This window comes from Leucoraja erinacea, chromosome 3, assembly GCF_028641065.1.
Source record: "Leucoraja erinacea ecotype New England chromosome 3, Leri_hhj_1, whole genome shotgun sequence".
In the NCBI taxonomy this organism is placed as follows: Eukaryota; Metazoa; Chordata; class Chondrichthyes; order Rajiformes; family Rajidae; genus Leucoraja; species Leucoraja erinaceus.
In genome coordinates, this window is record NC_073379.1 from 8,436,840 (window position 1) to 8,451,304 (window position 14,465).

General features: G+C 48.3%; 1 protein-coding gene across 1 annotated transcript in view; it reads right to left on the bottom strand.

Annotated features, from left to right (window-relative positions):
- snx25 (sorting nexin 25) overlaps window positions 1-14,179 on the bottom strand; it is a 210,257-nt gene extending 196,078 nt beyond the window's left edge. Inside the window, exons 1-2 of the mRNA XM_055632018.1 lie at window positions 13,950-14,179; window positions 12,930-13,326 (exon numbers count right to left, since the gene is read on the bottom strand). Coding sequence (XP_055487993.1) covers window positions 12,930-13,202 — 273 coding nt within the window. The 5' untranslated portion in view covers window positions 13,203-13,326; window positions 13,950-14,179. The remainder of the gene's footprint in view (window positions 1-12,929; window positions 13,327-13,949) is intronic.
- Window positions 14,180-14,465: the final 286 nt, after the last annotated feature.

A 14,465-nucleotide genomic window follows, 5' to 3' on the forward strand; every position in this document is an offset into this window, starting at 1 on the left:
GGAAGGGGAGGGGAAAGAGGGAGAAAGCAAGGACTACCTGAAATTGGAGAAGTCAATGTTCATACCGCTGGGGTGTAAACTACCCAAGCGAAATACGAGGTGCTGCTCCTCCAATTTGAGGTGGGACTCACTCTGGCCATAGAGGAGGCCCAGGACAGAAAGGCCCGATTCGGAATGGGAGGGGGAGTTGAAGTGCTGAGTCACCGGGAGATCAGGTTGGTTGTTGCGAACCGAGCGGAGGTGTTGGGCGAAGCGATCGCCAAGCCTACGCTTGGTTTCACCGATGTAGAGCAGCTGTTGCAATAAATGAGGTTGGAAGAGCTGCAGGTGAACCTCTGCTGCACCTGGAAAGACTGCTCAGGTACCTGCATTGAGTCAAGGGGGGAGGTAAAGCGACAAGTGTTGCATTTCCTGCGGTTGCCAAAAGCAAGCGGTTCGGTCTGACAGCAGCATCTCTGCTTGCAGCAGGCAATTCAATTTCACTACTGCAGGAATATGATGGACCCTGTCTTAAAGTTCCATCACAGTCAATGAAGCATGGTTTTGTAAAAGAAACAACAAGGCAAAGTACACGCCACTGATTGGCAAGCTATCAGAAAATGTAATGCAAAATGAGATACAAGAAGGATCTGTGATGACGGCACTAATGGATTGTGGTGGATGTACTAACAGTTTGTTCATCTTCAGTATATCATTATCTAATCAGCATACAATGTTGCAAGCAAAGTAATCACAGCAAGCCCTTCAAAGTAAGTAGTTACTTTAATTCCAGGATACTCATTTATCCAGTGTGTTCTCTCACATACGCCAATCAAGCGACCAGGGGCCGACTCTGCCATGAAAATAGCAGCATGACTAAGGCACTCAATAGACAATAGACAATAGGTGCAGGAGTAGGCCATTTGGCCCTTCGAGCCAGCACTGCTATTCAATGTGATCATGGCTGATCATCTCCAATCAGTATCCCGTTCCTGCCTTCTCTCCATATCCCCTGACTCCGCTATTTTTAAGAGCCCTATCTAGCTCTCTCTTGAAAGCATCCAGAGAACCGGCCTCCATTGCCCTCTGAGGCAGAGAATTCAACAGACTCACCATTATTTACGTACGAATTGTGTACACAGACAGTTGGGGAGGCCATCAATGGGTATCTTTAAGGAGATTGACACATTTCTAGGTTCGTCAGGGTGCCAGGGGTTATGGGGAGAAGGCAGGAGAATGGGGTTGGGAGGGAGAGATAGATCAGCCATGGTTGAATGGCGGAGTAGAATTGGTGGGCTGAATGGACCTAATTCTGCCTTGTTTCCTGTGAGGTCATGGAGGGGTATGTGGATAATCTGGAGGTCAACGTTAAGAAGAAGAAGATACGAGATGTCACAGGACACCTCTTGGGCCCCCCTTTCAGTCACGGCTGACCATGGGTGTCTCCAGGGTGCTATTCCCTATATGGAGGATGCCTGTGCGTGACTTTGTTTAACGTGGGGAGACTGGTGCACAGACAGCCACCCCACGGTCCTTGAAAGATCGTCAGGATCCAGTGGCATGGAGTCCAAGACGACCGGAGACCCTTTTCTGCTGCAGCCTTCATCCGCCTTCCCAGCCGTTGTGACGCTCCACTAAAGTCAGCCATCGTTCTCCGCCTGTTCCACCGTTGTGGTCTCGGTTGGATTGTTCTTTGTCAGAGGCCACTCCCTCGACCTTCCCGCCATGGGTGGCCCTACCAGGAGCATAGATAGCTCCAGACGGCATCGCTCTCAGGATCTCAGGACCACACAAGCTTCTCCACCACGACAAGGTGACAATCCATGGCCAGAGGAGACCCATCCCAGTGTGTTGAACCCAGCATGGGACGCAATGGTTGGGTCCCTGAGGGAGACCTTTTCAACTTTGTTAACCACAGCTATGCTGTTGATATATTGGACAATGTTTTTCCTTTATGTGTCAGTAGTAGGAAAAGTATTGGAGATGAGAATAATTCAATTAGGACCCCACTTGGTTCCACATGTACTGTAGATTACTCCACATGTGAATAAAGGGACATAATATTACCCTGGATATACTCTTGTTTCTCATATTCAATCATAAAGTGGCTTGCAAGCCTAATGAATCTTACCTGCCACAGATATTTCATTCCCGTTTGCCTCCCTAATTTCTTACGTTTTTAGTTTAGTTTAGTTTAGAGATACAGGCCCTTCGGCCCACCGAGTCCGTGCCGACCTGCGATCACCCCGCACACTGACACTATCTTACACACACTAGGGACAATTTACAATTATACCAAGCCAATTAACCTACAAACCTGCACGTCTTTAGAGTGTGGGAGGAAACCGAAGCACCCGGAGAAAACCCACGCAGGTCACGGGGAGAACGTACAAACTCCGTACAAACAGCACCCATGGTCAGGATCATACCCGGGTCTCTGGTGCTGTGAGGCAGCAACTCTACTGCTGAGTCACCATGCCACCTCTTTTCTACCCAGTATATTCCTCAAGAGACTCCGTAAATCCCTGCTAACCATACTGGATATGTTTCCTTCATCCCCTCTCCCCGATCAAACATTTAATATCTTGGTTCTCTAATGTTGCTGTCCTTATCTTATTCCTTAACAGAACACGCTGACCCCGAGCTCTTGTTAACTCTCTTACAAGACTCCCACTTGTCACTTTGTAATAAAGAAAAAAGGAACTGCAGACGCTGGTTTATATCAAAGATAGACACAAAATACTGGAGTTACTCAGTAAATACTGGAGAAAATGGATAGGTGACGTTTCGTGTCCGGACCCTTCCCCAAACATCACCCATTCAATTTTTTTTCCAGAGAAGCTGTCTGAGCCACTGAGTTACTCCAGCATTTTGTGTCTCTACCACTTGTTAGTTGTTGTTCCACCAGAGAGCTCCCAATCTACTTTCGGCAGGTCTTACGCTATTGATATCAGTCTTCCCTCAATTCAAGATGTAAACTTGAGATCGAACTGCAGCACTTTCTGTAAGTAAGAGAAATTTGCAGAATCATGGTATGGACCCCAAACTGTTCTACTGACATTTCCATCGCTTAACGTTCATCGCTTAATGTCAGGGCGGCACGGTGGCGCAGCAGCAGAGTTGCTGCCTCACAGCGCCAGAGACCCAGCTTCCATCCTGACTACGGGTGCTGTCTGTACGGAGTTTGTACGTTTCTCCCCGTGACCTGCGTGGGTTTTATCCGGGATCTCCGGTTTCCTCCCACACTTCAAAGACGCACAAGTTTGAAGGTTGCCTGACCCAGCACCTTATAGAGAGAGCCTCAGCATTAAGCCCCTGTCCCACTTAGGAAACCTGAAGGGAAACCTCTGGAGACCTTGCGCCCCACCCAAGGTTTCCGCGCGGTTCCCGGAGGTTTTTGTCAGTCTCCCTACCTGCTTCCACTACCTGCAACCTCCGGCAACCACCTGCAACCTCCGGGAACCGCACGGAAACCTTGGGTGGGGCGCAAAGTCTCCAGAGGTTTCCGTTCAGGTTTCCTAAGTGGGACAGGGGCATAACATCCCTATTTTAGTTTTCTAGTCGTCTTGAACTAAAGGCAAGCATTGCGTGGGCCTTCCTTACTACTGATTGGTGATATCCCCGCCATTTTTCCTTGCCACCTGCAACCGTGCGCGTTTCCACCTTCGCCGCAAAATTTGTGTAATCGGCCCAAGCAACGCGAGCAAACATCTGTGAGGACATTGGTCGCTATGAGTATAAGCAAACCTCAGAACCGCAACCGATTTTAAATCACCAAAATAGCAACTATGCAAATCATTCTCGGCTGAAGTCTATGTACATCTTTTCACTTCATTTTCTAACACTGATCTAGGCAGACTGCCAAATCATTTCTACAGTCACTAATTTGCCCACACGCATCCTACAGTAAGATTCATTCACTATTGTTTGCTCTCTGTTTCCCAACATAAAGTGCCCATTTTATTTCCAAGTCCCTCATATTCATGTTCTCTTTCTTCCTTGGCCTTGCCAAATGAAAGACAATTGGTCAGCTGCATGAATAGGGATGAGGGGTGGTCTTACAGAAAGAAGCGTACAAACTCCGGAGAGGAATACATCGGGTAGACGCACAGAATCTCTTGCCCAGAGTAGAGGAACCAAGAACCAGAGGGCACAGATTTAAGTTGAAGGGGGAATGATTTAATAGGAACCCGAGGGGCAACTTTTTTTTTTTTTTTTTTTTTTAAACACATAGATAGGTGCATGGAATAAGCTGACGGAGGAGGTAGTTGAGGCAGGGACTATCGCAACCTTTAAGAAACATTGAAATGGGTAGATTGATAGGATACGTTTAGACGGAAAGGGGCCAAATGCAGGCAGGTGGGATTAGTGTAGATAGGGCATGTTGGTCAGTGCGGAGAAATTCGGCTGAAGCGCATGTTTCCACGCCGTATGTCTCCGAATCCAATAGGAGAGATGTAGAAGGATATGGGCCCAAAGCGGACAGGTGGGACTAGCGTAGATGGGGCGCCTTGGGCCGAAGATCCTCTTTCCGTTCTGCATGACCCTGGCCAACATGATTTATTTTAACTCCTTCAAACTGATGTGAATGAATACTTTACTGTCACGTGCATTTCCAAGGTATGCAAATAGTCACCACATAAAGTCACGCTGGCGCAGCGGTAGAGTTGCTGCCTTACAGCGAATGCAGCGCCGGGGACCCAGGTTCGATCCCGATTGCGGGTGCTGTCTGTACGGAGTTTGTGCGTTCTCCCCGTGACCCGCGTGAGTTTTCTCCGAGATCTTCGGTTTCCTCCCACACTCCAAAGACGTACAGGTTTGCAGGTTAGTTGGCTTGGTGTAAATGTAAACATTGTCCCTAGTGGGTGTAGGATAGTGTTAAAGTGCAGGGATCGCTGGTCGGTGCGGACCCGGTGGGCCGAAGGGCCTGTTTCCGTGCTGTATCTCTAAACTAAACTAAAGATAAAGGGTGCTGAGATAAAGGGTTTGTCCCATCACCTTCCAACTCCCATTTTCCCCCAACTTGTGATCTCTGCCAATTCTTGGTTCCATCCTTTGAAGTTTGTTACTTGCTCCTTCCCACCCTGCAACTCAGGGCACCACACATTCACTCCACCTCAAGGTCTATATCAGAACCATTGCCGTCTCTATGCTTTGCTTCTTTTACTCCCGGTGTATAACCTGACGCACTAAATGCGTCCCAGAACCACATCAGCCACAAATTACACACTTACAGTATCTTATGCCGTCTGCCCAACTTTTACGTTTCATCAGTGGAACTCTCTTGGCTTCACCCACTTTTGTTGCCATCAGACTCTTATTTCTCTCTTCCTCAGTTCCATTGAAAGGCCCCTCGTCAGAAACATTAAATTTCTGCTTCCACAGATGCTGCCTGACCTGTTCAGTTGACATTAGGCCTTGACTTCAGAGATACAGTGCAGATACAGGCTCTTAGAAACATAGACATAGAAATTAGGTGCAGGAGTAGGCCATTCGGCCCTTCGAGCCTGCACCGCCATTCAATATGATCGTGGCTGATCATCCAACTCAGTATCCCGTACCTGCCTTCTCTCCATACCCCCTGATCCCCTTAGCCACAAGGGCCACATCTAACTCCCTCTTAAATATAGCCAATGAACTGGCCTCACTACCCTCTGTGGCAGAGATCAGAGGATTTCATTTCTCTGTGTGAAAAAAGTTCTTCTCATCTCGGTTTTAAAGGATTTCCCCCTTATCCTTAAGCTGTGACCCCTTGTCCTGCTTCCCTAACATCGGGAATCTTCCTGCATCTAGCCTGTCAAACCCCTAAAGAATTTTGTAAGTTTCTATAAGATCCCCTCTCAATCCCCTAAATTCTAGAGAGTATAAACCAAGCTCTTCGGCCTGCCAAGTCCATGCTGACCAGCGATCACCCTGTACGCACTAGGGACAATTTACAATTTTACCAAAGCCAATTAACCTACAAACCTGTATGTCTTTGGATTGAGGGAGGAAACCGGAGAAAATCCATGCGGTGACAGGGAGAAGGTACGAACTATGTACAGACAGCGCCCGTAGTCAGGATTGAACCGGGTCTCTGGCGCTGGAAGGCAGCAACTCTGCTGTTGTGCCACTCTGCTACCCTACAATCTGCATTTTGTTTTTTGTCTCTTAACCTACAAGGCAAGTCCAACCAGTCTGGCAACTTTAGCCACCATCGCATCAATAACTCTCCACCACACGTGCTGATAACCACTAATCCATAGCAACCCATCCTATCACAAACATTCCCTTTGTTCTACACATCACTTTCCCTCCCACTGAGAATCTACAATTCTCTCTCCATCCCCTTCCCCTTCCCGGCTCTCCCACTAGTCTTATGGGCCTGTCCCACTTGGGCGATTTTTCAGCGGACTGCCGGCGACTGTCAAGTTGACGGCAGTCGCATGAAAAACCGGCGACTGTCAGGGTGGAGTACACACACCCACACAAACACATCGCTTCCTTCACCAGCTCCGTTATGCAGGCGGGGGACAGGGCAAACGGGGAGAGCCCTGTCTAAAAAATTTACACGTTTCAAAGCCAAGGTGATACAGACACGCACTGCGATGAACAGGAAGATTGGCGCTGTAAAAAGACGGCTAAAGCACTGTGTACGGTAAGTCCTTTAAAAGGGGGGGGGGAGAGGGGAGAAGGGGGGAGAAGGAGTGGAGACAACTTTTAAGAAGCCACGGATACACGGCTGTGAAGCTCGGCGGACCTCTAACATTACCGGTCGGTTATCCTTGGTTCTGAAAATTACTGCTTACGTTTTTTTTCCCCAATGAGCCAATGAAATTCACCGGTCAGCACCAGCTACAACCTACGAGAACCTTTGACCTCCTGGCGACCCACCTACGGCACGAGAATTCTCGCTACTCTCCGTGGCGGCTTCATTCCAGTCGCCGTTAATTTTTGAACATGTTGAAAGATTCACGATGACCATAATGAGGCCGCGACTAGTTCACAGAATGCGGGAACTCCTCACGGCCATGAAGGCGACTCCCCGGCAACCACCCGCGAACACGTGGCGACCGTGTAGCGACTGCATAGTCTCCTGCAGTCGCCTAAGTGGGACACGCCCATTACTGTCTCCGACTCCATTCTATCTTTGTCTCGCCTCCTCCCCTGACATCAGTCTGAAGAAGGGTCACGACCCGAAACGTCGCCCATTCCTTCTCTCCAGAGATGCTGCCTCACCCGCTGAGTTGCTCCTGCATTTTGTGTCAACCTTCGATTTAAACCAGCATCTGCAGTTCTTCCTTACACCTTCCATTCATTTGTAGTTTGTACCTCTTCATATCTCTCGTTCCCCTCTCCCCTGACACTCAGTCTGAGGAAGGGTGTCGACCCGAACCTTCAGCGACTCCTTTTCTCCAGAGATGCTGCCTGACCTGCTGAGTGACTCCAGCTTTTTGTGTCTATCTTCGGTGTAAACCCGTATATGCAGTTCCTTCCTACACATAGAACACCACAGGAAAACGCCCTTCAGTCCACAATGTCTACGTAATATAATGCTGAGAAAAACTAATCTCTTCTACCCGCTCCTAGAACAGTACAGCACAGCACAGGAGCGGGCTCCTCAACACACAATGTCTGAACCCAACTTGATGCCAAGATAAACCAAACTCGTCTGCTCGATCATAGAGACATAGAGTGATACAGTGTGGAAACAGGCCCTTCGGCCCAACTCACCCACACCGGCCAACAATTTCCCAAGTACCCTAGTCCCACTTGCCTGGGCTTGGTCCATAACCCTCCAAACCTGTCCTATCCACGTACCTGTCCATCTGTTTCTTAAACGATGGGATAGTCCCAGCCTCAACTACCTCCTCTAGCAGCTTGTTCCATACACCCACCACCCTTGGAGTGAAAACATTACCCCTCGGATTCCTATTAATTCTTTTCCCCTTCACCTTGAACCTATGTCCCCTGGTTCTCAATTCCCGTACTCTGGGCAAAAGACTCTGTGCATCTACCCAATCTATTCCTCTCATGATTTTGTCTACCTGTATAAGATCTCCCCTCATCCTCCTACGCTTCATGGAATAGAGACCCAGCCTACTCAACCTCTCCCTATAGCTCACACCTTCTAGTCCTGGCAACAACCTCGTAAATCTTTTCTGAACCCTTTGAAGCTTGACAATATACCATTCCATTCCCTGCATATCTTTGTGCCTATCTAAAAGCCTTTTAAATGCAGTAATCACATCAGCTTTTACTACCACCCTTGGCAGCACATTACAGGAACCCACCACCAGCTCTGCGAAAACCACATCCCTCCATTTCCCATCTAAAGGCCTCTTAAACTGCCCCGGCAAGGCCAGCAGCATAATCCAGGATCAGTCATTACCATGGACACTCCCTCTTCTCCCCTCTCCCATCAGGCAAAAGGTACAGAAGTGTGAAAACGCACACCTCCAGATTCAGCCACAGTTGCTTCCCGGCTGTTATTAGGCAACTGAACCACTCTGTCAACAACTAGATAACGGTCCTGATCAAAGATCCTATAGCGGAGCAAGATAGACCACCCCTTCTAAATGCAATGGGCTGACGTGTAGTACGCAACGGAGCGGTACGTGGGCCTTTTTTTTTCATCCATTTCAGTGACCCGACCCCGACCCGACTCGCAGTGTAATCAACGTTGCAGGGGAACAGTTTGTTTTAATAAATTATAATTCTGAAAATGGGGAGATGATTTTTACCAAAGAACTTTGATTTTTATGATGATGTTTCCGTAACCGGCTTCCGTCTCCGCACTAGTTATCTTTGCTCCGCTACGGGATCTTTGTTGCGGAGACGGAAGCCGGTTACGGAAATGGGGCCGAAAATTACCCACAAATCTGCCCATGATCGTACTACGTCTTTTTCATCGAGTGGACTATCTTGCTCCGCTATAGGATCTACCGACTACATCATTGTAGAACCTTGGACTATCTTTAATCGGACTGTTACTTGCACTAAACTCTATTCCCTTCATCATGTATCTGTACACTGTGCTCAGCTCGATTGTAATCATGTCTTGTCTTTCTGCTGACTGGTTAGCACGCAACAAAAGCTGTTCACTGTACCTCGGCACACGTGACAATAAACTAAACAAACCTTAAGACTCTTCTTGTAAAACCTAACTAACGAAGAGCAGTAAAAAGGGTAAAGAGATTTTTTTTTAAAAATATCACTGAACAGGAGACATGCAAGGAGGAATAGAAGAGAAAAAGCAGGTAGGGGAACAAAAATAAAAGGCATAAGAGTGTTGCAGATAATAAATCCGTACCAGATCGAGATCAATCTGAAATGAAATGTAGCGCAACGCCAAAATATACATCACGTAGAAAAGCCAGGCGATGTTGTCAGAAATTAATCTGTATTCCAGCACCAACTCCAATCATTGCAGGCTATTATCAAATATCACTCACAGGTGCCAGAGCATATGGGGCCAATATTACAGCTATAATGGTCTGATCGTATTAAAAAAGTAATCTGAAAATGAATGGCACAATGCTAAAATCAATATCAGACACAGGCCATCGCAAACAGAACTGGTTCTCTCCCGTTTTGTTCATTGAGTTCAGTACCAGAGAATGACAAAAAAACTGAATGTGGTGGGTATATAGAACGCGATGCCAGAGGAGGTAGTTAAGGCAGCTTCTATACAACATTTACAAGACCTTTGTGTAGGAAGGAACAGCAGATGCTGGTTTATACCAACGATAAGACACAAAAAGCTGGAGTAACTCAGCAGGACATGGAGAGAAAGAATAGGTGACGTTTCAGGTCAAGACCCGAAACGTCACCTGCTCGTTCACTCCAGAGATGCTGTCTGACCCGCTGAGTTACTCCAGCATTTTGTGTCTATCTTTATAAGACACTTGGTCAGATACATGAATAGGAAAGGTTCATAGGTTCTTGGGGGCAGAATTAGGCCATTCAGCCCATCAAGTCTACTCCACCATTCAATCATGGCTAATCTATCTTTCCCTCTTAACCCAATTCTCCTGCCTTCTCCCCATAACCCCGACACAGTTAAGGGCCTGTCCCACTTGGTGATTTTTTCGGCAACTGCCGACATCATTGACTGACATTTCAGGTCATCAAAAAAGTTGCGACGTGATTCGACGCGATGACGTATCAGTGTTTCCTCAAGTGTCTCAACATTCTTTTTTGTCGCAGCTGGATTTTGAAATGTTCAAAATCTTTCGCCGACCCTGATACGTCAGTCAATGCGGTGCTGGCTCAAAGGGCCAAATGGCCTACTCCTGCACCTAATGTCTATTGTCAATGACGTCGGCAGTGGCCGAAAAAAATCTCCAAGTGGGACAGGGCTGTGCCTCCACAGCCGTAGCCGTGGCAATGAAGTCCACAGATTCACCATCCTCTGAATACAGAGGGATTCGGAGGGATATGGACCAAGCTCGGGCAGGTGGGACTAGCGTAAATGGGGCATCTTTGTCATCACGGACAGGTCAGCCCGTTTTTATGCTGCATAACTCTATGAAACGGCAGTCATCCTGCTTCTTGTGATTATCCTGCCCCACTGATTTTTTTTTCCTCGGCCTGTGACCTGAGCAACATGTCAGGCACACAAGAAATGTTCTATTTGAATTATAATTGCATCCACCAGCATTGCAAGCATTGCGTCCTAGTTCATAAATCCATAAGCACTTATTTGGGGCGGCACAGTGGCACAGCAGTGGAACTAATCCAAATACGTGCAGTCACGGTGGCGCAGCGGTAGAGTTGCTGCCTCACAGCGAATGCAGCGCCGGAGACCCGGGTTCCATCCCAACTACGGGTGCTGTCCGTACGGAGTTTGTACGTTCTCCCCGTAACCCGCATGGGATTTCTACGAGATCTTCGGTTTCCTCCCACATTCCAAGGACGTACAGGTTTGTAGGTTAATTATCTTGGTAAATGGAAATATTGTCCCCAGTGGGTGTAGGATGGGTGTTAATGTGCGGGGATCGCTGGTCAGTGCGGACCCGGTGGGCCGAAGGGCCTGTTTTTGTGCTGTATCTCTAAACTAAACTAAATCTCTATACGAAACTGCTGCCTTACAGCACCAGAGACCCGATTCGATCCTGACCTCGGGTGCTGTCTGGTGTATATTCGCTCTGTGGTTGCGTGGGTTTTCTCCGGGCTCTCCGGTTTCCTCCCACATTCCAAATACGTACAGCTTTGTAGGTTCATTGGCTTCCGTAAAAAAAAATTGTCCCTAGAGTGTAGGATAGTGTTAGTGTACGGGTGATTGCTGCCCAGCGTGGACTCGGTTGGGCAAAGGTCCTTTTTCCACACCGTATCCAGAGGGTGGTGAAACTGTGGCAATCATTGCTACAGACAGCTGTGGAGGCCAAGACATTGGGTGTTATTAACGTGGAGATTGAGAGGTTCTTGATTAGCAAGAGTGTCAAAGATGAGGAGGAGATGGCAGGAGAATGGGATTGAGAAGGACAAATAGTCAGCTGTGATTGAATGGCGGAGTAGACTCGAAGGGCCAAATATCCAAATGCTGCTCGTATATCGTTATAGGTTCTAGGAGCAGAATTAGGCCATTCGGCCCATCAAGTCTTCTCTGCCATTCAATCACGGCTGATCTATCTTTCCCTCTCAACCCCATTCTCCTGCCTTCTCCCCATCACCCCTTACACCCTTGCTAATCAAGAATCTTTCAATCTCCACCTAAAGAGAGTGATAACATGGGAAAACATACAGGAAATAGGCAGAGAGGCGATGGTACAAGCAGATGTACATTTATTTTAAAATATAATTTTAAATTATCATTTTTTCTGGGGCTAACACCAATTGTAATTTAGGTTGAGACCTTTATTAGCGCGAAAGGTGGGACTGTAAAACAGTGGGCGAGAGGTGTACAAGATAATCTTCCCCTCAGCTGACAATAGACAATAGGTGCAGAAGTAGGCCTTTCGGCCCTTCGAGCCAGCACCACCATTCAATGTGATCATGGCTGATCATTTCCAATTAGTACCCCGTTCCTGCCTTCTCCCCATATCCCCTGACCGCTATCTTTAAGAGCCCTATCTAGCTCTCTCTTGAAAGTATCCAGAGAACTGGCCTCCACCGCCCTCTGAGGCAGATGACAATGAACCATTCTATATTTCCCTTGACCATTGTCGCCTTTGATCCCACATTTTCACACCTTTCCCTTCCATATCTCTATGCCTCCCTCTCCCCTAACTCTCAGTCTGAAGAAGGGTCTTGACCTGAAATCTCACCCATTCCTTCTCTCCAGAGATGCTGCCTGTCCCGCTGAGTTACTCCAGCATTTTGTGTCCCTGTTCGGTGTAAACACAGCATCTGCAGTTCCTTCCTCCTCCACGCTGCCTATGGGTGATGCCTGCAGGTGGTGATGGGACGTGTGGGCAAGTTGGGCCTGTTTCCGCGCCGTAAGACTCTTATATGACTCTCTACAATGCCTTGAGTGCACTGGGCATCATCGGAAGGGAGAGGAGAAGAGCCATCGAGAACACCACAGAGGCAGCGGAGAAGGCCTCGAGATGGCTCTGGATCAAGAGAGGAGGTCCATGGGGAGGAGTGAATGCCACCTGAATACTATGTCTGTGGAATTCTCTGCCTCAGAGGGCGGTGGAGGCAGGTTCTCTGGATGCTTTCAAGAGAGAGTTAGATAGGGCTCTTAAAAATAGCGGAGTCATATGGGGAGAAGGCAGGAACGGGGTACTGATTGGGGATGATCAGCCATGATCTCATTGAAGGGCCGAATGGCCTACTCCTGCAGCTAATATCTATTGTCTATTGTCTATAACACAAGTGGTGGTCTGATCAACCACGGCTGGGTCGCATCTGATGTTGAAAGACCCGAAACACCCAATGACCCCAGGTTACATCACTGATGGTGAGTTCAGGAGCATCAAGAGATGTATTGTTTTTTTTTTAATCAATAAATTGCAACAACTTACCGTGAGCTGTCGCAACAAGGGGGACACGCCGAGAGGTCTCTCCTCCCTGGGGAAATGTGGCGCCTTGGTGTTGCTTTGTTTCGCCAGCACCATGAAGGTGCCCAACAGCAGGCTGCTCAGGGACAGCGCCGAGTAGAGGACGAGTCTGCCTAGAAGCCAGGCGAAGAAGGGCGACGACTCCTCCACCGACCGGGAGAGAGAAGCGGCGAAGAAGCAAAGCGCGGCCAGCAGAAAGTAGTAACCGCTTCTGCCATCAGGACGCATCGTGACCATCGCATGTCCTCCAGCTCAAACCAGCTCGACCTCCCCTTAACCACATCCACGTCCATAACACTTGCAAACATGTAGACTCGGGGGGGGGCACCGATGAAGACTCCGGGGTTTAAATCCGCGGCACCTGGGGAAATATTACAAAAATATACTATTGACAATCGACAATCGTCCGGGAAAAATAAAAACACCCTCTCAAAATGCAAGATTAAATGTAAATAGGCAACCGAGCGTTGTCATACACAGGGGACTGGCGCTCACTCGAGGGTACAAACCACCGTAGCATGCAGTTGCTTCTGTGACTAATCTAGAGATTTGTCATCTCTTTTGTAAATGTGAGTCTCCGGTAAATACAAATCGCTGCTCCTGATGTTTGCCAGATCATCTCTTGGGCAGTTGTTTTGAAAGGAGGCGAGCGAGTGTGTGTGTGTGTGTGTGTGTGTGTGTGGGGGTGGGTGTATTTAGGTGTGTGTGTGTATCAAAATTCTACGGTGGACTCAAAATGCTGGAGTAACTCAGTGGGTCAGGCAACATCTCCGGAGAGAAGGAGTGGGTGACGTTTCGAGTCGAGACCCTTCTTCAGAGTCGAGACCATTCTTCAGACCCGAAACGTCGCCCATTCTTTCTCTCCAGAGGTGCTGCCTGTCCCGCTGAGTTACTCCGGCGTTGTTGTGTGTGTTTCTCCCATCGATTGAAACCAGCAGCATCTTGCAGTTCTTTCCAGCACGATATCAAAATTCGACTACAGACCTCCAGCCTTAACGCCGAGGAGGACGTGTCTCCCAGCTCCCCTTCCATCAGTGGGAGAGAGGACGGCAGGATCCCGTGTCCGAATCGCTGCTCTCTCCCTTCCTTACATCCATCGGACGGTGGTGTTTGTTCCTCGGACGTGAGGCAGGCGGCGATGAGCCGTCACTTTGCAAATCCGCCGGTTTCCTGCGTCCTCGGCGTCAGAGCAAAATCCGGAAAGGAAACATCGTCTTAAAAGGGGCAAGGTCCAAACCAGCCTGGGTCCAATCGCTGCTCGTACACCCGAGGGCTACTGAATCCGAGACCATATGCTTCACAGAAAGAGGGCGCTTTAAAAAAAAATTATAATAATAATAATGATAATAATGGAACGATTAAAGGGCGTCTGCCTGCAACTGGGTGCAACGAGAGGCATTAGGTCTCGTTGCAAACCACAAGAGGTGTAGACGAAGCTCTGACCTCAGGACACGGTTGTAATTACATGTCGCCATATAACACTCGTGTACACAGCGAACC